The sequence below is a fragment of the Peromyscus californicus genome, unplaced genomic scaffold (assembly GCF_007827085.1).
Source record: "Peromyscus californicus insignis strain IS unplaced genomic scaffold, ASM782708v3 Scaffold_8__1_contigs__length_139910024, whole genome shotgun sequence".
NCBI classification, from domain to species: domain Eukaryota; kingdom Metazoa; phylum Chordata; class Mammalia; order Rodentia; family Cricetidae; genus Peromyscus; species Peromyscus californicus.
Genome location: NW_026294606.1, coordinates 23,397,085 through 23,421,840, shown reverse-complemented (window position 1 = coordinate 23,421,840; position 24,756 = coordinate 23,397,085). Strand labels below are relative to the sequence as shown.

The window sequence follows — 24,756 nt, the reverse complement described above, 5'->3', positions numbered from 1 at the left end:
AACTGTCAAAACTGGAAAAAAAAACCAAACAACTCCTCAAAAAACTGCTCCTGTGACCTTCACTAATCTTCCTTAGCACCTAAAGGTGCACAGGGAGCCTGTCATCTGAGTTTAAAGGCCATCTGTCTTCTGTGCACTTTCATCCCTTGCATGGGAATTTTCACTTGGACCTTGACAGCCAGGGATATCATACAACCAACGATGGCTCTATTCATGATCTTTCAACTTGATGACTGGATCCAAATTATCCACATTTGGTAGAAACCGTAATTTGAGCCCTGACTGTTGACCTGTAGTAACAGTGGTCTAGTGCTCTCTGGATGGCGGGTGATGGAAATGATGGCAGCTCATTCCGTACTGCAACCAGGAGGTGAGGCCGTTTGATATGAACCCTGTACTGAGGCCGTGACGGGTGCTCAGTGGGCTATGCGCATCACACGCAGTTTTCACTTAGGGTAGTTTCAATTCACGGTGGGTTTACCAGAATTGACTCTTTGGTGTGTCAAGGGGTATCTGCATCCCACATATCCTTGGCACTTTTTATCATTGACACAAGACCCCAACTCCTAAGGTGTGTGCCACCACACCCATTTTAAACTTTTTAAAAGCCGTCACTCAATTTGACTTTTTTAGGGTCCTGGCAATGGAGCATTCTTGTATATATTAAGCAAGTGCTCCATTGGTGAGTTATATACTCGGCTCTCTAAAAACACTTTTTCTTGTTTTGTCCCATCTAATTTTTCATAGAATATTTTCAAAGTCATGGGAACATGATGATTTAAATAAAAGTACTGTCTCTTTAGTTCAGTCACAAGTGAGTACCCTACCCCGCTCCCTATGGGCTGTGAAGTCATCACAGAGAAAGACATCATCAACTGCTTACAGTCAAAGTAAAGTGGTGGGGAGGGGGGCTGAAGAGATGGCTCAGTGGTAAAGAGTACTGCCTGCTCTTCCAGAGGACCCAGGCACCTCACAATTGTCTGTAACCCCAGTTCCAGAGTACCTGACACCCATGGAAAAAAACCAATACACACATTTTTTTTTTTTTGTTTTTTTGAGACAGGGTTTCTCTGTGTAGTTTTGGTGCCTGTCCTGGATCTCACTCTATAGACCAGGCTGGTCTCAAACTCAGAGATCCGCTTGGTTCTGCCTCCTGAGTGCTGTGGTTAAAGTGTGCACCACCACCACCGCCACCACCACCACCACCTGGCAACATAAAATTTTTAAAAACTAAAAAAAAGTAAAGTAGGGCTAAAACAAGACACCACAGTGTTCCAGGTAAAGCCAGGGTCAACACTACCTCCCACCACAGTGTTCCAGGTAAAGCCAGGGTCAACACTACCTCCCACCACAGTGTTCCAGGTAAAGCCAGGGTCAACACTACCTCCCACCACAGTGTTCCAGGTAAAGCCAGGGTCAACAGTACCTCCTCATGGAGCTGTTGCTCCATGCAAAGTATGTGATATGAGAGACCACACTAGTTTACTGTGCTACATGTATCATGTGTGTGCGTGTATATAGGCAGGCATGGACATGTGTTTTAAGACAGGATCTTGCCGTGTTGAAGCTCCTCCTACCCCAGCCTGCTAAGCACTAGGACCACAGGTGTGAACCACCACATCTAGCTTAAAATCTATTTAAAAAGGTGAAAGCTATTGTTTGGTGCAGAGAACTCTTGGTTTTCCAGAATGTGAAGTGAAGAACCTCTAAGGGTTGAAATGTTGACGTGTGTCACAGTGAGGTGGCGGCTGTGGCAGATGCTGCCTGAAGTGGTAAGGACTGCCCTCTATGGAGTCAGGTGCTCTGGCTGAGGCCTATGCTTCTCTGCCCATCCGACAATTGGTGCATGGTAAAGAAATCAGTTTTTAAATTTAAGGTCTTGCTCAGATTTTGCCAACATAATAATCCAGAAATCAAACAGCCACCTGCAAATGTTGCTTCCTGTGGTGACAAGGACATTACTTTAGGGGCTCCCATATCTCCTAGTCAACACACACTGGGTGGACTCAGAGGTGTGCTGGTGATATTGTGAGACTCATTTCTCAGAACCAAGAGTTACCAAAAGGACTTACTTTGACCACAAGGTATCCAGTTCAGAACACACCACCAGATGTTAAACATTGAGGCATGGTGATAGACATGAAGGAAGGTGATCTGACTGGTCTTCTTTCGAAGAACAAAGAAAATCGTGTCCAGGAACTCCACTAGTTTGGAGAAGTAGTACCACCACAAGACCTTGGCTACCTACAGCAAGTTCAAGAGGGAGAAAAGTTGACAGTGTACCCCAGCATACTCCAGCTCTGTGCTTCCTTCAGACTGCAGAGTGCTGCTCATCTGCTGTCTTTCCCCTAGTTCCTTCTTATTCCATGAGTCTACTCTCTACTGAAAGAGGGGCTATCTTTCCCAAACATGCATCCAATCCAGTTACTCCCTGCCACCCACAGGCTATTGTCCATGGTTCCGCACCTAAGGAAAGGATCTTCCACTACCTTCCATTCTGCAAGGCTTCTGTGAACCCTAAAAGTGGGCTCTTCAGCCTGTGTGAGTACTGACTCTCCGTCCCACCTACGTCGAACACTTCCTGCCTCAGATCTGGCACATTTTAGCCATCCTTCCCTAATCCTCATCTTGGTAGCCACCTTCTCTCAGGAACTTTCCTGAGCTACCTCCTTTTTCTCAGAACCATTTACAGTCCCAGACTGCCTTAACTATACCTCTATAGTCAGAGCTCTAAAAGTGCATGATGGGGATCCACCAGTGTGTTTCACATCACCATAAGTGGGTGCTCTCTTGTTCAGGTGATGGACAGTTTTGCGAAGGGAAGCATCGTGCTTCTGGGAGATGCAAAGTGATGCTCCGATTCTACTGTGACTCACACATTTTTCTCCTATAGGGAATTTCCCCTCCTCTTGTATTTGGAAATTCGCATATAAAGACATGATGGATGTTCAGTTATTTGCCTTAATTTTTTCTGCAATGACCTGGTGTAGCAACCTTTAAAAGGGAACAGTGGGACTCATTTTCTTTTAGAGATGTGCTCTCTTTCATCTCTCAGTGTGCTCTAGCTCATCGCAGGCAGTGTTCTTTCTGATGCTTGGATTGTCCTGGACAGCCAATGAGAGGGAGTTTTCAAGGTGGTTCCTGTAACTACGCATGACCCCAATAGTCATGCATAGCTCCTTTGCTGAGGGTCACAGAGTCACTTGAAATACATTCCCTGGCCCAAACTTGGAACTGGCCATGCCCAAAGAATCCTCATCCCTTCTGGTAGACAGCCCACTCTGTAAAGTCTAGCTCAGTACCTTGGGCTGTCATAGACTAAAGGGGCCTTTTCTGAAGATAAAAGATATAAAATACAGCCTCTTTCATGAGGTTAATATGACATTTCTAATTTGCATTGACGACTACTGGGTTTAACTCTCACTACTTTTAAAAGTATATCTCTTTCTTTCAAGTACTAGTTACTAATGATGTTAGTTTATTATATACTCTATCTCCCAGTGTCCTGTGGCTGTCTAAAAGCAGCAATGCATTTTTATTAATAAGCAATAGCAACAAAGAATTCTGAATTAAGATGCTGCCCACTGTAGCTATCTGCCCACAATGGCTATCCCTATTTGTTGTGATTTCTGATGGGTACCTTCCTATGCATGTGAATTCATTTACCTTACTTTGCTTCTGATGTTTTAGGGAGGAAACTTGCCTTGTTTCCTTTTAAAACTTAATTTTGTTTACAATTTATGTAAAAGGATGATTTCAAAAATCAAATGAGTTGTGTACTGAGAGCAGTGTGGCTGCCATCCTATCCCAACTCGCCTACTTCCACAGAAGAGGCTGTTCTAACTAGCTTCTTGTTTCTCCTGCCACAGTTTCCCTTTAAAAATACAGAAATCAATACACACACTGTATCACACAAAAGGCCTTCCTGATAAACACAGCCTGCAAGTGGCTGGTTTGCATTTAAATATGTCCTGAAGCAGGAGATGGTCCTGAGGCCAGGCTCACTGCACCTGGTAGAGGCTTCTATTCATGGATGTGTGTGGTTCAGTAAGCCCGCCACCCAGCCATTTCTAAGACATGTCTGTCACTAAGTCTTCCCGTCAGACCCCAAGCTCTTCATGTAATCCCAGACTCTCACTGTACAGGGCAAGACTCTGCTCTTTTTCAGTACTTCTCAGGGCTCACCCGGATATCTCCTTCTCCTGCACTGTCCAGATTCTGACATTGTAGGTTGTAGCCTCCTTCCCAGCTGGAGAGGATGAGCTGCCAGAGCACGGAGGAAGGGAAAGAAATCAACACAAGCACGTGAGGGCACTGAACACTTCAACCAGCTTGCACTCCCAGGTAGGGCAGAAACACCCAGAATCCGAGCCATTTGCCCTCACACACCAGCGAGGGGCTACCTCCTGCTGCTGCACAGAAGCCAGGGCTTCTGTCCCCTCACACACTTCTAACCATTCAGATCACCCAAATGTAAGAGCATCTATAACTTTAGTACAAATTATTTATTTATCTGTCTTACAACATACAAGAATAAACGCATGGGAGGAAACTACTAAAATATCTTCAATTTAATACATTGATGAAATGTACATTATAGTTTTACAGATATTAAAAGGGGTCAGAAAGTTCTTTAAACATTTTCTTCACTGTGTCTGTACTACTTGGTAATCAAATAAATTACGTGATTGACACCTACCTTCTGGCGTCCAACGTGGTGGCAAGAGTTTCCACCTAAAACCTGAGAAAAGATTCTAAAACGGAGCTAAAAACAGCTTCCTAATTGTCTCTCTCAAATGAGCGGCAGCTGCCCATTTGAGCTACTGGTGGGTTCCTAGCGTGCGCGCTCGACCTGCAGTATGGCGGGAATGAGGCCTATGCAAGTGGCACATTAAACTGCATGGTGGATTTAGCCTTTTCTAGTACAAAACAAAAAAAAGAGGTTTCTGGGCTACACGCTGCTTGGATAAAAGCATAGACCCACGATAGCTCCCAGAGCTGGTGGAAAACTACAGTACCGCCGCCATGTTGGGAAGCTGAGGTGGGCGGAGCCAGCAGCCACAGCTGCTGCAGTTTAAGGCAATAGATTCACAATAAGACAGATTCAGATGTATAGTTTACAATGTGTGGAAAAGATACGTAGGCTTGAAAGAGACAAAAGTGATATATAGAGTTATAGAAACAAATACATAGTTTTAAAAAATAAAGTCTTTAAAGAGACAGTAAAGGTAGTATAAAAAATAAGCCACGTAAAAATGGATATTACACAGAGAATCTGGATTGTGTTGTCTTTGGGATTTTTAACTGCAGAAAAACATTTGATCATAAAAGATGTTGAGTTAAACCAATATGTATATTTTAAAGATACCATGACTTCAAAATTTGGATGTAAGTATGTGTTGCTTTGGAAAGGAGACTCTGCTTTTGTTCCCACAGAAAGCCAGAGGCTATGGATTTGTTCCAGATTAAGATACATCAGGTTTGACCAGCCAAGACCCCCTGAAAGGTCTCCGATGACACCATGGCCCAGATGATCCAACATCCAGAATGGTTTGAAGGCAACTGGCTCAGACGATACAGCCTCATGGACTATTCCATAATCCTAAAATTTTCTTTGTGTCCCCATAAGATACAGCGCCCCCCTCCAGCAGGAAGTAGCAAGAGAAGCTACGCCCAAATTCCCAAATTATATGTAATTTTACTTTGTTAAGGTTAAAACCTTCCTTTTTGAAAAAAGGAAAGGGGGAAGTGCTGGGGGATGTTCTGCATGGCAATGTGTTGCTCTGATTGGTTGGTAAATATAACACTGATTGGCCATTGGCTAGGCAGGAAGTATAGGCGGGACAAGGAGGAGAATAAAGCTGGGAAGTGAAAGGCTGAGTCAGAGAGACACTGCCAGCCGTCATGATGAGAAACAGCATGTGAAGATGCCGGTAAGCCACGAAACACGTGGCAAGGTATAGACTTATAGAAATGGATTAATTTAAGCTGTAAGAACAGTTAGCAAGAAGCCTGCCACGGCCATACAGTTTGTAACCAATATAAGTCTCTGTGTTTACTTGGTCGGGTCTGAGTGGCTGTGGGACTGGCGGGAGAGAGAGTTTGTCCTGACTGTGGGCTAGACAGGAAAACTTTAGCAACAACCTTCCCCATTATTCTCTATTAAAAAGCTGCCATTTAAAAAACCCATCATCTAGCCATCCTTGACCCATTCCCAGGAGGCAGTGAGTACTCAGTAATACCTGATGAGTGAGTGGTGTGCTCAGGGCTGCATAGCTAAGGAGTGGTGGGAACGTCATTAGAACTCAGGGTTCCTAACTCACTCTCTTCTATTCCTTCTATAACATGAGAAAACAAATCTATTAAATTCTTCATTGAAATTCTACAAAAGCAACTCTCTCCCTGCAACAATTTGAAATTCTAGAATATAGTGTTTTCTAGGCAAAGGGCTAGAATTTTCCTCTGCCTTAACAATATTGATGACTAAGTAACTACTGTTTGGAGCCTTGGTCTCTTCTTCACAGTTCTGATGTAGTTGGTGTATTTCTCTTCTAACAAAACCACCTTCAGGTAACGTAATTATAACTAAGGTTCTGAGGATGAGTGAGTCCAATGAAAGCAGAATCCCTTGGGATTTCCCAGTGCACTCCATTTTGAATCAGGTTCCCAGAAGCCTCCTGGGCTTTATGCTCCTGTCCGGAACTGCCCACTTGGGGTAGGCTGGAGACTGGGATACCTTACAGGATGTAAGGATAAGCACGTTTGTGTGTATGTGTGTGTATGTGTGTGTGTGTGTGTGTGTGTGTGTGTGTGTGTGTGTGTGTGTGCTGGTCAGTTTTCAGACTCAGAAAGCTACGTGGCACACAAATATTATTTAAACTATTTGCAGGATGAAAGCTGTATTGAAGGGTTAAGTATATGTTTTCTATAGTAACAGTGCAGCTGTGGGGTAACCCCTTAGCAAACAGGGCATATTCTGTTTGCCCAGGGCATGTCCTGTGTTATCCAGATTTTCCAGGCAGTCACCAATCCCGTGGTATGTATCTAACCACTTAGTAACTGTGTAGCAGAATTAAGCTGCCTCCTGGGCTACTCATAATCCCCTAACTGGGTTGAGGACCAAAGCCATCTAACCTTTGTACTGAAGGAAATAAACAAGGTTGTCAATAAGATTAACATGGAGCTGCTGTGGATGGAGGAACTCTAAAGCTCACCTAGAGTCCATCGGCTTCAGCCCAACCTTACCACCTAGTCCAGGCTCCTGGCAGCTGCAGCCTGGGAAGCTGTGTGTTCCGTCTCCTGGGACACTGCTTCCAGCCTTGCTCCTGATCAAGGAAGGTCTCTTTCCTTGCAATCATGTAAAGAAATTAAGTCTAACTGGGCACGGTGAAACACACCTTTAATCTCTGTGAGTTCAAGGCCAAACTGGTCTACATAGTGAGTTCCAGGATAGCCAGAGCTACATAGAGAAAGCCTGTCTCAAGAAAAAAACTAAACCCATGCTTCATCGGACCAGCTCACACCTATCATGCTAAATACATCTTAGCAAAGAACCTAAAACTCTTTTTAGTGTCAGAAAACTTAGTGGTTGCCTGTGATGTGATGCTGAAACTTTATATGGCTTTCCTCACCCAAAATTCCACCCACCAGTGCTTCATTTTGGTCACTATGGCAACAGCTAATGGCCATTATTAAAATGGTGCATATTAGCTAATGCACAAAATAAAGTCAGAGTGAGAAACCAGCATTTTAAGATACGGATTTCTGAGCTGGGTGGTGGTGGCGCACGCCTTTAATCCCAGCACTCGGGAGGCAGAGCCAGGCGGATCTCTGTGAGTTCGAGGCCAGCCTGGACTACCAAATGAGTTCCAGGAGAGGCGCAAAGCTACACAGAGTAACCCTGTCTCAAAAAACAAAACAAACAAAAAAAGATACGGATTTCTGTCTTTTTAAATTTTAGATCAGTAGAAAAGTCCTGCTTGCGTCATTACTAGCCATTTATAACCTTTATGGATGGTTTTATCCTAATTTGATTGGGTTGTCCCTCTTACTCCTCTTTAGTTTTGCTAGAGCAAGTTGAATACTGGAAGAAGAATAGACTTCTCCTTGTATTATATGGCAGAAACTCTTGGTTGTATTAGGCAAAGCAACCATCACTTATTTCTGCGGTTATATGCTTTTAAGGGTGGAGTTGAAGGCCTGGAGGCAGCTAGAGCCGACTAGTGTCAACTCAGGCTTGCCAGCGCAGTCCAGACATCTGCATCTCTGTACACTAGCTACATATGAATCATTTAGTGCATTTAAATCAGGATCATAAGGTACAGAAGAAATTATACGACATGATCTTAATCATGATTCTAATTCTAATTGGGTTAAGGACTCCAGAAACAGGCCTAAATTCAAGTCAGAAACAAGGGCTTCTGACACTTTGGGAAGGAAGAGTACCAGTGCAAGCAGCTTTCTGGGTTTTTCCAGAGTGGTGCCAAGGTAACTGCGACCTTTCACAGTTCTGGAAGGCCACATCTGACCAGTCCTCGAACTCAAACACTCAGAGCCGCACACACTTACCTCCACCAGCATATATGCAGAAAGAAGTGTGATTCCCAGGTTATACAAGGTGAGGATTCCCCTGAGAGAAAGAGCCGGCCTGTTCTTCATGTATTTGTTACCCAGCCATATCGAGAGCAGATATGTGACGGTGAGAATGAAGGTAGGCAGGTAAGAGTCCAACAGGAACCACCCTCGCACTCGAGAATCTGGAAAGAAAGCATATGGTGAGGAGCCTGAGGAGCAGTGCTCCATGCAGTTAGCAACACTGGCTCACACAGTCTGCAGCGGGCTCCCTTATCCAAGGTGGGAGGTCCCCAGGTGCCCACAGAACACTTTTCCTGACCTCACTGAGCACTTGCTGTCTGAGATGCACTCACATGACCAGCTCAAGCTGCTTCCCCTGAACAAGTCCACAGACATCCTAGTTCTTTCTCTAGACTTCAGAAAATTTTTCTTATTAAGTTGGGGACTTTTACCTTTTCACTTGAAGGAGGCAGTTTATGGTTTTCTGAGCAGTAACCAAATTGGCAGCCCCGTTGCTCTTGCACCTGAGGCCGATACTAAGAAAAGCAGGTGTTCCCTCAATACAAGCCCTGTGGCTGCTGTATAGACTTGACAAGCAAAGGCTGGTGAATAACTGAGGGTGGGTAGGATACAGGGCATGGATACACCGGACAAAAGGATAATTTGAGTTCCAGACAGGACAGAGTTCATCATTCTACCCAAAACAGTATGTAATTTTAAACATACAAATTGTTACTTCTGGAATTTGCCATTGAAATTTTTTGGATTATAGTAGATTATGGGACAAAACCTCAGACCTCAGATAAGGGTACTACACACACACACACACACACACACACACACACACACACACACACACACACACCAATACGATGCTGAGGTAAGCAAGCCAGAGAGCAGCAGGGAGGCACAGTTAAGTTTTCAGAGGGGCTTATGAGATGATTCAGCAGTTACCCAGCTTCACTAGAATGGATACCATGGGCACCTGCACTCAAGTGTACATATTCATATATGCACAATTTAAAGTAATAAAAATAAATTCAAAAGCCTTCATGGGCTGGGAGTGGTGGTATACATCTTTAATCTCAGCACCTGGCAGGTAGGGGCAGACAGATCTCTGAGTTCCAAACCAGCCTGGTCTATATAATGAGACCTTGTCTCAAAAACAAGAACAAAAACAAAAACCCTAATATTTAAGGACTGGGGGGATGGCTCGGAGTTGAAGAGCACTTGTTCTCACACAGTACTCGGGTTCAGTGCCTAGTACCCACATGGCTACTCATAACCATTGGTGACTCCAGGTCCAGGGCATCTGATGCCTCTTCTGATGTCTGTAGTTCCTGTATATACACAGCACATGAGCTCAGCCCGGCCCACACATGTATTTAAGTTAGACAAGCTTGCATGGGACAAATGGCTTCAGTTGACAACTGAATGCTTTGTATCGGCTCCTGCATTTATTCACGCTAACTCGACACATCTTATGGGTGAAGAAACAACTGAGAAAAGGAATACAATGACAGCAGTGTCGGGATTTCAATTACATCTGCCACCTCAACCCATACTCCTCTCTGAGACCCTTCCATTGGGAAGGACAGAGGAAAGAGGGCACATTGCATCCTAAGCCCCAGCACCCAGAGCTTACAGGGTGATGGCATTCCAGAACAGAGAGTATGGGCACTGAGGACAAAGAGGCAAAGCCTTGGAGTGGCTGAGAACAGCATGATACAAAACTGTGGCTACAGAGTTATCTCAGGACTAGACACGTCAATAACAGGGGCAAGAGCCAGAAGTCACCAGATGCTCTTCCTCCAGAGAGTGAAACACAACAGCCTATGATCAATCTCTAACACTGGGTAATACTTGGAAGTGACCTGTAGGTACAAATGAGATTTGTTCCTTAGTCTCCTTTTCTTTAAAGATTGACCTGGAATCATGAAATTTGCATGCTGGTTCTAACCTTCACAGATAGCACAACAAAACTGTTTCCACCTTGCTGGTTCTCCCACGGCCTCAGTCCACCACACCATCTATTCTGACCTGTTCTCAGCACACTTACAGTCCAAACTAATGAGGAGAGTGCCTTTGTGAGCACCGCCACTGTGCCAAGGAGTGTTCTAGAGACAGCGCCTTTGGTGACAGATCACGTGACAGGTGAGTGATAGGAGCTCCGAGTTCAGATCCGCTATAGCCTTTCAGGCACAGGCTCATACTCTTCCTAGAAGCCTATGTGCTATGTGCCCTCCTGTCCATCCTTTAATGCCCACATGAAGACTGCCTTCTGAAGGGAGCCATTTCCCACGCCCTTTCATAGCCACAGCTGTACTTGCTCAACAAGAAAATGACCACTTTGGCTTCTTGTTCAAGCTATCCTGCCATAGCTAACTGCAAAGACTTTCTCCATGTCAGGCACTGTCTAAAGCTTGACATGTATTGACAGATTTCTCAAAGCAATCCACCTAGAGAAATAATAGAGCCTTTCCTGGGGTTCCTTAGGGAACGTCAGCCACAGAGGCAGAAAGCTCACGGTGATCAGCTTCCCCACCTGTGTTACGATGCTGCCGCTGAACTGCATCCCTCCAAGACATGTTCAAGCCCGACACCTGCTGTATGTATGTGACTTCCCTTGGAACTGGGGTCTGTGCGGTTGCAATTGTGTTAAGATTGCACCATAACCCAGTCAGTGGTGTCTTTCCAAGAGAGGAACAAAAGAATAAATGAAAACTACATGAAGACAGATCTGCAGCTAGAGGCCAAGGAACACCAGACTGACAGCAACCTGACCTGGGGAGAGCAGACGGGTTCTTCCCATAATGTCAAGGGAACAAAGTGAGCCCTACCTTGACTTCAGAACTGCGGGATTATCTTTCTGTCATTCTCAAAGTCACCTAGTCCCAGGGAATGCATACTTAGGCTGCATCCTGACTGTTCCCACATGCTAGGTTTCCCTCTGCCTGTGCTCTGTGAGGAGGAACCAGTCTCCTCCCCTCTTACCTGAACTAACATCCTTAGAGTTAGGAGGAGACTCATGTAAATTCCTTCAGCTGGCACTCTGAACACAGCACCTGAGATCTGTATTGTGTTTGTCATGCTGCTGTCCATGCATGCCACAGTTAAAGTTGATCATAACTACTGCAACTAACACTTGGGAGCAAGGGTTTGCCATGCTGTTGCTTTGGTACTTGAGTAGTGTTACTCTGTCTGTGTCTGGCATATCCCTCAGGCTACTGATAGGATGTGCACAAGATCAGAAAAAGCTGGGGATGCCTCTGAGGTCACTAGGTGTGGCAGTCACTGTAAGTGCGGGTCACCTTTAGGAAGGTACAAGGATTCTTGATATGACTATAGTAACCCAATTCAGTGGTCAAACTGTTAACATTATAATCTCCCTGCTACAAAGGAAACAATTCCACCAGAACCACTGAAGCGCAGTAAACAACTGCAATCCTTTCCTCAGTGGGTCCCATGTCTATGTTCATTTTAGCTCCACTAATCTACTGACAGCAAAGTTTAGTGTGAACTTAGTTCAGAGAGGCCAATGTTTAACTCTCTGCTGAGAGAAACAGAAAGTTGTGGTCCCCAAGACTTCACAGCTCCTGTGGCATCCTGCCTAAGCAAGAGGCCATCTTCTCCACTCTGGGCCAGTTCCTCCTCACCTCACTAGAACTGCAAGCAGGGTATGCAGAGGTTACAGACAGACACTGCTGGCCCACCACAAAAGATCCTCAAAGGGAAGAATGGAGAGCCACTGCCCCGCTCCCCCTCCCCCCAAAAAACTGCAGTTTCTATTAAAAAAACAAAAGTCACTATTCACTTAGAACAGGTTTCAGAGTCTCAGTGAAAACCAGGGAATGATCCAAATATCTCCAAGTTTATATAAAGGTTGTGAGAAGTGCTAAGACTTCAGTTCCTCTTCCTGTCTTTACAGTCTTGAGGAAACCCCTTGTAGAAACCAAGGATTTCCCGCAGGCTTGTCAAACAACCAGACCCAAGTAAAGCAACACATCTGTCCTGACTTTATCTAGTCAGAACTATCAGTCCTCTGTTCCCAGAGCTGTTCATGCCCTGGTCATAGATGGTGAACAGGGTCATGGCTCCTGCTCTCAAGAGACAAGCGGCCACTAGGAAGCCTATGCGGAAAGAAATGGGCAGTCTAGAGCAATGAGGTGCAGTAGAGAGGAAGCCACCCCAGAAAGCCCACAACTGGTGTCTGCAAGAGGAGGCGCTGAGCAGACAGGAGAGACGGAGACACAGCAGAGAGCAAGTCCAGGTGTAGGGAAACAGCACATAAACCACGTTTACATGCTGGAGGAGTCAGAAGCTGTCTGAAGGGGCTGTATCCATGTGAGCGAGGAAGACAGGCTCTGATGGGAGGCTGAGAGGTGATGGAGAAAGCAAAAGGACTACCAGGCTTCACAGCTGATACCTTGGGGAAAATTTACCTCTCACCTGCCCCTCATCCCAAGAGACACAGCAGGGCAGAAGGAACAAGGATTCTGCTATTCTTGGAAAGGGGAACCACATGTAGGCAGTTTACAGTCCATAAGGATAGATGCCACACTGTTTTCAGAACCCCAAAGACAATCCTTTCCTACAAGCAAATGGCACTCTTCCTGCATGTTCCCAAGCAGCTCACTCACCTCGTGGTCCAAACATGTTGTCCAAGAAAGCATTAACTTCATTATCAAAGGCCTTCAGATGCTCCTGAAAGAGAGGGGAAGATTAAGCAGGTTTTTCTTTTTTAATTCTCAAGCCACTTCAAGCAATGGGAACGAAGACTGAGCAGGATCCAGGGTTCTGGGAAGGAATTTCAGGTGACTACTTTGGTAGCAGCTGGTGTGATGGCCTCAGGATAGCCTCACATAGAGTAAGCTCCAGATTCAGAGTAGAGTGTCATGACCCCCTATAGCACCTCATGCTCAGATACTCTGACAGGCCAGGCTCAGAGAGGAGGATTGATGCTCAGGCATCTGAGGAGAGGACCTGGATGGCTTCAGCTATTGACACTAGTCCTATTCACTCTTTGATCCTGAAATCTCAAGAAGAAAAATGGGTTTTCAGTACCTGAGGAAGCTTGGAAGGGAGGCTGGGGAGTGGACAGCACTCACGAGCCCCACTACAGCCAGCCAGTGAGTCAGGAACCTTATCTTTCTTATTTCATAACAGCCCTGTAAAAAGTGCTTTGCTAAGTCAAGCTTGAACTTTTGAAAGCACCGTTTTATCTTTGGCTTCCATGTGGGGTGTCTTTGAATTCCAGATTTGAGAAAGGGCAATGATGTGACATCTTGGCAGAACAGAATGCCAGCTGTACAGCTGTGGATATTCAGGTCTCTATCAGACATTCCATTCTTCAACAGATAAGGGCATTAACTTCACAGATGGACTCATGGTAGTTGCCACACCATGGACAAATGTTTGAACTTTTTTGGTTTGTTTGCTCAGGTTCAAAATCCATTTTCCAAAATTTAAGAGCTAAGGATGCTCTGATTAGTAGGCTACAAACTCACTGCTGCTGTAAAGTTGCAGAAATGTACTTACAACATGGAAACTAAACACAAAAAAACAGGAAGAGAGAGCAGAGAAGGAAAAGGAATAAAAGGGCACCCGGTCTTTCTTTCTTTGCCATTCACTAAACACTGATGCCAGCGCTATGTTAGGTGCCAAGTGCCAAGTCAGCTGTACATGGTCCTCATCCTCATGAAGTTCTCAGTCTAGAGAGTAACTCAGACTTCCAGGGCTAAAAACATTAGGAGGCTCTCAGGGCTATAGTAGAAAAGAGCAAAGGCTTTAATTCAGATACCCTTGAGAAGCACCAGGAAGAGATGAAGTTCCTGCTGAATTCTGACCCTCAGGGACACTGTCTCAGGAGAGAAGAATAGACATTCAGGAGAGTCACAGAAGCAAGCACACCAGGTACAGCTCATCCAGGAAACCCTGATGACCAGGGTCTCTAGTGGCTCATATGGTAGAAATGCAGGCAATCTTTGGAAAATACAACTATAGTGGCAGAAAGCAGATCAGTGTCTGCTTGAGGACTGCAGGGAAAAAAGTATCCTTCAAAAACAAGGGCTAAATAAGGACACTTGCACATGCACATAAGGAAGCCTACAGCCAACAGGACTGCTTCAGAGTCTGCTGAAGACATCTTCAAGCAAAAGGAAAATGATGCCATATGCAAAGTAGAGTTTAGAGAAAGCCACGAGCACCATATGTGAATTGAACCGAAAAGCCGTAGCCCAGAGCACCCTAAGCAACCTGGGCTGCCTACCTAATGGTGTCCACTATTAACACAGGACCCCTGTGCCATCTCTACCACCATATTCACCTCACCTCGACCAGCTAGAAGCAGCACTCCTAAGATCTGCTTCTACCCCCACAAGTATGAAGACCACCTAGAGGAGTGGTGGTCCGTCCAGCAGACTACAGGAACCGTAGCAGCTTTCTTGGGACATGCCCTCGCCCTAGCCACTGGCTTCTGTGAGCACTTGGGGAACAAGAAAGAGCGAATTTAGCTTTTTGCCAACAGTGCCAACTGGATGCCTACCCATTCTAACTGCATTAGTTGGAGGTCAAGTCAAACCAGGTTATCTCAAATGGGGGCTCTTTTCTGGTCTGCTCCTGAAGCACATCTTGAGCACCTCACTAGCTTGGGTTTACCTCCAAGAAGGCTTCATTGCATTTGACCATTAGCATCATAATTAAGAGCCATTCTGTAGAAGCAGAGGCAGGAGGCTGGGAGAGATGAGCCTCATCCTGCCATGGGAATACAGGACTGGAGATCTTGCCTCTCCTTTCTCTTCCTTCTATTTCCCCTTCTTCCTCTTCTTCACACTTCTATCTTTTGGGTATTTTACAGGCATGTCAATGAACGTGTGTGTGTGTGTGTGTGTGTGTGTGTGTGTGTGTGTGTGTGTGTGTGTGTGGTGCAACCGCACGCACACAGACATGCTACAGCATGTATGTGGAAAGCAGAGGACAACTTGTGGGAATCGGAATCGGGCGGTTCTCCCGGTCTACTATCCAGGGCCCAGCTATCACACTCAGGCTGTCAGCCTTGGCAGCAAGCACCTTTGCCTGCTGAGCCATCTCACTGGCTCTATTTTGTAGATTTTAGCTTTTGCCTATGGTGGCACTGTATTGTATTTTAAAACGTGACTCAGAATCTTGAGTGTTTCTTCTATTAGCAGAGTTTTTGAGAATGGTTTAAAGACAGAATAGGCATTTTCACCAGAAGTTCACTGCTTTTCAAAACAAGCACATTAAGACACCAAACAGATGGCTACATTTGAGTGTAACAGTGTAAAAATCTTTACTTCTCTTTTTATGTGTTTCCAAATACAGTAATGCTGAAAAATTCAGTGACAGCAAATCAGGAAATGGGGTGTGATTCCAGAGCCAGAAATTTACCAAGAGCCTCAAGCCAGAACTAAGTTGTAGGGAACTCGGGAGAAGGAGATGTGGACTGTGGAACATACCTTTACCTTGTATTCAGGGCTCAAGGTTGACTGTCAACCACTGAGCCTGTTGGCTGACTCCTAGGGATTATTCTTTCCTATTTCCCACTCAGTGGACTGCAGTTAGGCAAACCATGGATACCATACCAAGGACCCCAACTCCTTGACATCTAATTGGCCATTACAAGAGGAACTTGTTTTGGTGGTGCCCTGCTATACAGGCCAGGCTGACCTGGAATTTGCAGTTCCCTCACCTCAGTGTCCTGAGAACAGGAATTACAGACATGCACTGCCACACTTGGCTCAGGAACTAGCATTCTTACTGGGCATACAATGTGGAGAATTTTAGAAAATCAAATAATTGTTATTAACCCCTTTGGCTAGCTGGGCCAGATTCAGTGATCTCTACTGTTTGCTCAGCCTCCCTGTGTCCATGTCCTCATGTGCATTCTGCCTCAGGCATGTGTGATTACTGGAGTGGTCCTCCTGCATCATATGCTTCCTCTGTGCCACTGCGTGGATTCTGCTGGCTAATGCCTGGATGCCTCTTACGTGCATTTTGTTTTCTCTGCATTTCCCTTCTCTCAAACTACTCAATAGCCTCTTTGTCTGGCACACGTTAGGGGTTCCTTAGCTTGTGGAATGCTTCTCTTAATGAGTGAGTTCTCCAGTCACCTAGGACTGGGGCTAGCAAGCTCTAGGGCTCCACTTCTGCCCTCTCCCCTTCGACAACACTCTTCTCTTCTCAGCAGGTTTGATTGTATATGGACTGGGCATTGGGAATTTGTCTTTGGCAAGTGAAGAGTAGATCAGAGAGAAGAGAGACTGCAAAATCTCCAGCAAAGCATCAGAGTGAGGCTGGAGCAGCAGGCTGTGCTGAATGTAAGGAATGGAAACTGCCAACTAGGCAAGCTCTAAACAAACAAAAATAGATTTCCAGTATTGGTAACTGAACCCAGGGGTTTCTAGATTCTTGGCAAGGCCTTTGCTGCTGAACAACGTCTACAGCTCCAGTCTTTCTTATTCTAGATGTTCCAGCCATCAATGCTCAGTACAATTTCAGTAATGGGCTTTCAAGAACAGCTTTCTGGAGTGTGACATGGCATGCATGCATTCCTCCATCTGCTTTTATCTGCACGCGCTGGAGTGGGAGGACCGGCTCTCCCTCTGCTGTCAGCATGCTCTGTGAACTGGTGGGACAGTCCACTTTGCACAAGAACCCAAGCAATGTTCTGAAATGCATTCAGCCCAAAGAGGTGGGTTGATGGAGTGGCCAGACACTGCCCTGAGTGTAGAACACAGGACACTAAAGGAGTGATGTCAAGGGTAACAAGGCTCTGTTTCCCGGGATTCCCCACAGCTGTTCCTCAGGGAGCATGAGCAGAGAGAAAACAATACTCAAGAAGAAAAGGATGGCTACCTACGGTGGAACATGTCTGCAACCTCAGCACTGGAGAGGCCGGAAGGAGGGTAGTTGAGTTTAAGGTCAGCCTAGGCTGCATAGCAAGATCCTGCCCAAGGAAGGAAAAGAAAAGAATGTATTTATATTTACAAAGACACCGAGTTTGCAAGATAGGAGTATTTTACAATCTAAGTACTAAAAAGGATGCAGGTTTTCTCCTCAACTTCCAGAGAACACTGCAGGAAGTCTGGTACTGAGGACTCTAGGACCAGTCCCCAGAAGAGTTGGGGACACTGGGCAGGGCAACAGCACAGCAGTACAGCAGTGTGCAGGAAGCAATCAGCATCCATAGATGGAGGAGACTATTTGTGGACATGATGCCTGCCCAACAAAGGGTGTCTGAGCAAAGAAGATGACCATCTCCACAGATGTCACAAAGCAACAGGCCAAAGTCAGTCATGACTTACCCTGGTGACCTCCTCCAAAAACCTGACCTGGCACATGTGCCTCTGGGCACAGAGTACTTGAGGGCATTTTTCAAAGCTGCGGTAAAAACAGGTGAAACATAAATCACATACACACAGAGTCGTAAGTTCACGTCAAGTGGCTATAGAGCGCAGGATGGTGCTTGGTTATCAAAGACACATCAAAAATCGAGCTAACAATGTAATGCATACTAGATGAGCACTCTACCACCGAGCAATTGCCCTAGCCAAAAGCATACTTGAAAATATATTCATAAGGCACAAATGATTTATATATTAACTCAGTGGTTAAAGATATTTTATTAAATATATTTCATAAAATGAATATATTATATTAGTTTCTTTCTAGTCAATTTAGAAGTCATGGTTCTTCATTGGCTATCAGAGAAATGCAAAATAAAATGATAGTGACACTCCTCCTCACCCAAATCAGAATGGTCTTTAAGAAAACAACAAATGCTAGTGAGGATACACCGTTGATGGGAGTGTAAACTAGTTCAATCACTGTGGGAGTCAGTATGGAGATTTCTCAGCAAAACAAAACTAGATCTACCCTATGAGCTAGCTTCAAGATTTCAGGGACTTCCTGAGGGACTCTGAACCAACATATCACAGAGCTCCAGGCCCATCAACGTTCACTGCACACTACTCACACACGGCTAAGTTACACAACCTATCTTGGTGTCCCACACAGAAGAGGGAACTTAAAAACACATAGAATATGAATAGAATGACATTTCCAGCAATAGTAAAGAACAAAGGTGTTTGCAAGAAAATGGATGTAACTGGAGATAATCACATTGAGCAAACAAACCTAAACTTGGAAAAACAAAAGTTAATATGTTTTCTCACTATGGTTGGTAGATTTCACATAGATAAGTAAAACTGTTTATACATACATGGTAAGAAAATAGAGCTGAAACCCTAGGAGGAGAAGGCAACCAAAATGAAGAGGAGGTGGGGTGAGAAGGGGGACATGCTCAATGTATGCTTGTCTGAAAATGTCCTTATGTAACATAGTACTATGTACAGTGAATATAAACAATGAAATCAATTTAAATAACTTGAAAAAAACGCAAGCAACTGAAAAAAAAGTTAGGGCCTTCCCTCCAAGAGACTGGAAATAAAAAGCAAACATTCTTCTTATAACAGTTTGCTCTTATTAAAAGATACTAAATAACTTGCCTTAATGTTAATTGAGTAAGATGAAATCCATTACACACTGAACAAGGAGCCCCAGTTTCACAATGAGCAGTTCTACTAGGTCAAAATCTTTGCCACAGCCATTACAACCTCTGCTTCCCCACAGGAAGTGGTAAGCTACTATAAAACTCCTTGGAGACTAAGCCAAAGCCAGATTTCTGTACTCAGACTAGTCAGGACGATTGCAGTTTCCGTGTCTTAGGGACACGGGAAGAAAGAGGCTCTTTCACAAGTAGCAGCGGCGATGAAAGGAAATTGTGTTCGCCTGTGCCCTGGTTGTCAAGTGCCAAGCAGAGGGGAAGCAGGTCGGTGCTTCTCATGGACAAGTGCTTTCCCTTTGAATACGGAACAAAGCAAAGCTTCTCATGCTTTCATGGGAAAGCACGGGCCAGATTTGATTCCTGATTTTCTAAGCAAAGGTCATATCTGCTTTATTTCTAGGTCAAACTATATATTATAAAGATATCTACAACATTTCAATATATTTTTTGATAAATTTGGGTGTATTTTAACTGCTAATTCCAACAAGAGAACCCAATAGCCATGTGGCTAGCTTAGTTTCTATTTTCCCTTAAGCTGTGAAACCAGCTCCTAAAGGACTCTGTTGAGGAATAGGATCTAGCTAGCCCTGCTGAATGAAACCCTTCGGACACATTCTTCTGTTTGCCAGTGTGTCCTCACTAAGGTGACAGTGGGCTCCTCACTGCAGTCTTTCCTAGAAGGTGAAGGATGTCACACCTCTCCCTTAGCTCTTCTGCAGTGTCAGATGAGAGCCATTAATGGTTATTAGAAGAACAGCAGACCATCTGGAGGCAGAGTGAAGCTTGGGCTGTGCAAAGACCTGTAATTTCATTCTCTTTGGCCTCTGTGACACAGTACTGCAGGCTAGCTTTAGGTCCTCAGCTTTCACATATTTCAGCATCATAGGATGTTAACAGTTCATGTTCATCACTAGTAAATCACAAGGCAAAGTGGCCAATGGATATGACCTCTAGGGGAGGGAAGAGGGTAGTAACAAAGGGTCTGTCTACAGATAATGGAAGCAGAAGACAAATTATTATGAGTTACACACACGTGACAAAGATAATGCCTTTGCCAACATACTATCAAAATAATATAAATGTAAGACTTTGACCCTCATTTTCAGAATTCAGCAACATCAGAAATCCTGTTTTGGATTACTGTTTCCATACCTTTAAAATGAGCACATTAATGAAATATTACTAACCCCTTTCTTACTATGAATATTTCTATTCATTAGGCAGTAGAAAGCACTTTGTAGTACAAAATGATCCTAATTAAATGCAATCATTTTACACCTCTTATTGCATCCCTGTAGACTACTTTTTAAAATTACAAAAGTCATTTGGTGTTATGAGTACATGCTCTCTGAGGCCCTCCCTCTCCAGCTCGAAGTTTTAAAGAGATAATGTTTGTTCTCCCGACCTCTTGTTCTTTCTTCTCTTCCAGCCTCAAAGCTGATGGGAAGAGTGCCAGATTCATACACAAAGAACTGACCCTGAGATATTGCTGACCATGTATCAGCAAGCAGCCAACACGAAATTATCACGGATTTTGAAACAAAAATACAAAACTCACAAAAGGAACCTTGACCTAATTGATGGACTATGTGGAGAGAGGCTGGTTAACACAAAATGCCTGATAAGTTTGTTCCCAAATCCCACAGGCATATGTTTCAATTTCCCCTCTAGATAATTCAGAGAAATCAATATACAACCTTCCTATGTCCCTGCATCTTAGAAATTCAGAGAAGAGAGGGCCTCTCCCTTGGGAAGAGAAGACTTCTGGGGCCTCATTAGCAGTGGTGTGGCCAGGGCAGCAACAACAGATGGCTTTGCAGGGCCTCAGTGGCCTGCATAAATCCCGCCAATCAGAAGGGAAACTTTGTATGTTCTAATTTTCTATGAAGTGCTAAGTAAAAACAGCTTCATAAACATTAAAGAAAAGCCTGGCTGTTCAAAGCCATGTGTATAAGAGAGTACAACCAAATTCCTTTTGAAAAGCATGTGCTCAATCTGTTCCCTAGAGGAACCACTAGAAACTATCTGATTTCTACAAAAGAAACATTCAATTACACTGTTTTATGTCATGATATTTTGGTTTTGAAAATATTTTCTAGACAGAATTCTTCATCTAATTTTTTAACTCTCAAACTTACTTTTGGAGCATGTGATTACTGTGGTTAATGCAACCATGGAAGCTTTGTAGTGTTTTTTCCTCCACTTGTAAAAGCGAAGACATAAATCCTGCAACATCCACAGGTGGTGGTGATAGCCCGAGGAGGGAGGAGGAGGAACCCTGCCTGACTCTCCTTCAGCAGAAATGCTTTCAGGACTGGGGCCTCATAGGTGACGTCTCAGTCCCCACAGTGTTCCAGTTGTTTCTCCAATAAGAGCCAAATTAGTATCTGGAGAAGCAAGGACTGGAAGTTTCTATTTGGTTCGGTAAAGAAAATGCGTGTTGGGTTTAGGCATTTTTGAAAAGTCAAAGAAAGAGATGCTAGACTGAATATTTTCTCAAATTATTGCTGGTGTAGAAAGAGAAAGTTGAATTCATTTGTATAGCTTTAAAGCAGCCTAAGGGGTGGAAATGTGAATGTCTGTGGCAGCCAACAGTAGGCCGGGCAGAAAGGTCAGGGTGGGTAGGCTGCCAGGGCAGGAGCCGCTGTGAGTCTCAGGTGGGCTGCCAGGGCAGGTGTCCTCTGTGAGTCTCTCAGGAGGAGCAGCAGTGGTTCTACTTACAGGTGAAGCTTGGTTGGGGCTGCAATGCTCCACCATGTGTATCTGGAATCTGATTTTAAGAGAACCTCCTTTGCTGCACCTGACAAGCAGGCATTGCAGAGAAGACGCGGTTGTTGACTGCACTGTGTGCATGCCCACAGTCTCACGGTACAGGGGTCCTTTGACTACTAAAAGACTTAGGAAGAAAGCCACTGGGAACAGCCACAGAAGAGGGCTTGCAGCGCTTGCTACAGAGTTGATTTTTACCAAATGTTCATCTTATTCTGCTGTTCTCTGGGCTATAGACTCTTCTAATGGAGGAAGCACTCAACTGCAAAGAAAGCCACCATGACAACAATGGCTACTCCTCCCTAGGTAACATCATTCAGAGTAAAGCCTATTTCTGTTAAGATTTTTTAAGGTTTAAGAATCCCGGAAGGCTCTCAGCTCACATGCACTTAATGGGAAGTCAGGATGTGGAGGGCTGCGATGGCTCATATATTAAATAAAATCCTACTTCATCACGTGGCTTTTCCCAATTCCACAGAAACCTGAAAGACGGATGTTTCACTGTGACACTGATGATCACTTTAACAAGGCAGGAAGCAGCAGGGCACAAGTCAGGAGACCCAGGTTCTTCTCTGGACTCTGATGAGTGAAAGCTGTGTGGCCGTGGACTTCATTATCTCAGCTTTACCTCCTTCCTGTGACAGCGGAAGTAGCTGCTGCTAAAACATTTCGCACTGGAACAAGGATTTTTTATTAAGAGTTCATAGAACACTAATGTAATCACAATATCCAACTCTTTAAATTACTCGTCTTTTAACAACAGACATTTATCAGTAACAAGCCAATATTGAGAAATTTTCGGTATGAATACTTATGCATTTCTTAAACTTGCTTTTCAAAAAATATATTTTTGAAATGTAACTTTAAAAATATGAAAATATCACTTTTTATTATAAAGACTTTCTCTTTTCATACAAATCTACAATAAGGGCCTAAGAATTAGCTGTGAAACATACAGTGTTGTTATGAATAGAAATCAGCTCACACAGGAGTGATTTGTCAATAATTTTGTCATTGACTTAAGCTGTGTGTGCACAGGTCAGAGGACAACTTGCTGGGGTCATTTCTCTCCTTCTATCACGCGGGCTCCAGGGATCCTGCTCCTGTTGTCAGGGCTGACAGCACATTCCATAACCTGCTGAGCCATCTCACGGGCCCTGGAGTGATGTTTTTAAACTCCAGATGAAAATGGGAACTGTTTATTGACAGTTATGATTCACAGATGTCTAATTCAACTTTCCACCCAAAGCTGGAATAACTGCTTTCTACCCCATGTTGACGGTAATGTCCCTAACTCCCTAGGAAAAGCCCAGCAGCACATGCCATTTTCACTGTTTCTCATTCGTCCAGAGCTTCAGTGCTCATCTCTTCCCTTCCTGCATGACTTGAACATCCCACGTCTTCCCTCCGGAGTCACACACAAGCAACACTTTTCTTCCACATGGTAGCTCTTGGGCTATTTGGAAAGGAGGCATTTGAGCTTAGCTCCTGCATTTACAGCCAATCAGCTCCAGAAGCTCTGCCTCCCTCCTTCCTGCCCCTCCCCTCCTCCACTTGTCAATGATCTGACCCTGCTTTCCTTCTTTCCTTCTTCCACAGAGGTGGAGACCCACTGAGTATGAGATTTCAGACACATGCCTGCTTATATAGTATTCTCAGGACTACCTCACCTTCCACAGCAGTGCTTCTCGATCTGTGGGTCTCAACCCCTTGAGATCAAATATCAGATGTTTACAATTCACAACAGCAGCAAAATTAGTTATGAAGTAGCAGCAAAATAGTTTTATGGTTGGAGGTCACGACAACATGAGGAACTGTATTAAAGGGTATCAGCATTAGGAAAGTTGAGAACACTGTTCTAGAGCATTCCCTTCAGTTTTTTTTTTTTTTTTTTTTTTTTTTGGTTTTTCGAGACAGGGTTTCTCTGTGTAGCTTTGCGCCTTTCCTGGAACTCACTTGGTAGTCCAGGCTGGCCTCGAACTCACAGAGATCTGCCTGGCTCTGCCTCCCGAGTGCTGGGATTAAAGGCATGCGCCACCACCCCCCGGCTCCCTTCAGTTTTTTGTTTTGTTTTTTAAGACAGGGTCTCACTATGTAATCCAGGCTCAAGGAGATCCTCCTGCCTCCACCTCCAGAATTCTGGGATTTTGGACAAGTGTCACCATGCCTGACCAGCATTTGCTTCTGGATTCACTCTAGTTGTCAACAACGTAAGTGAACACCCCGAGAATGTGGTAGAACTATCAACTCTCTTATATTCTAAACACTGTATTTCTATTGAAAGAACCAATTCCATTTCCCTGAGTCTCAAACTCTCCCCTAACATTCTTCCTTCCAATGGATCTAATTAGGATTAGGTGTGGGGCAGGGGTGATAGACACACATTTTACTCACATCCATCAAGCAAATGACAACTAGAGAGTTCCCCTGTAACTTCGTTGCTCTCTTAGAGGATGTTACTTCCTTGGGGATTTGGTTCCTAGCTTTGGATCTGGATGTAGCATTTTAACTCTATAGTAGATTAAAATACACTACCCTAGAAAAGCATATCCTTATCTTCCATGATAAGGCACAGCCTCAATTCATTTTTCTGACCCTTCTGCTTACCAAAGAGGAATTACTGTTGACTAGAAGCAATCAGGGATCCAGCCCAGAGCAACCATCTCATCAGATGAGTCGGATGCCCCTGAAATGCACTAATGCTTGTAGGATTTCCACATTTCCTTTCCACATTTTCACTGGTGAAGAAAGATTAATTTTCCCATGTTAGCCATTGAGAGCGGTCAGGACCCTACTTTATATATTTTGTTCATTTTAAGATAAGGTAT

General features: G+C 44.4%; 1 protein-coding gene across 2 annotated transcripts in view; it reads right to left on the bottom strand.

Moving 5' to 3' along the window:
* Elovl2 (ELOVL fatty acid elongase 2) overlaps nt 1-24,756 on the bottom strand; it is a 41,455-nt gene that overhangs the window by 3,690 nt on the left and 13,009 nt on the right. For both annotated transcript variants that reach the window (XM_052728348.1, XM_052728349.1), the window contains exons 2-5: nt 13,215-13,278; nt 8,569-8,756; nt 4,186-4,263; nt 2,073-2,244 (exon numbers count right to left, since the gene is read on the bottom strand). In XM_052728348.1, the coding sequence (XP_052584308.1) occupies nt 2,073-2,244; nt 4,186-4,263; nt 8,569-8,756; nt 13,215-13,278 (502 nt within the window). The remainder of the gene's footprint in view (nt 1-2,072; nt 2,245-4,185; nt 4,264-8,568; nt 8,757-13,214; nt 13,279-24,756) is intronic.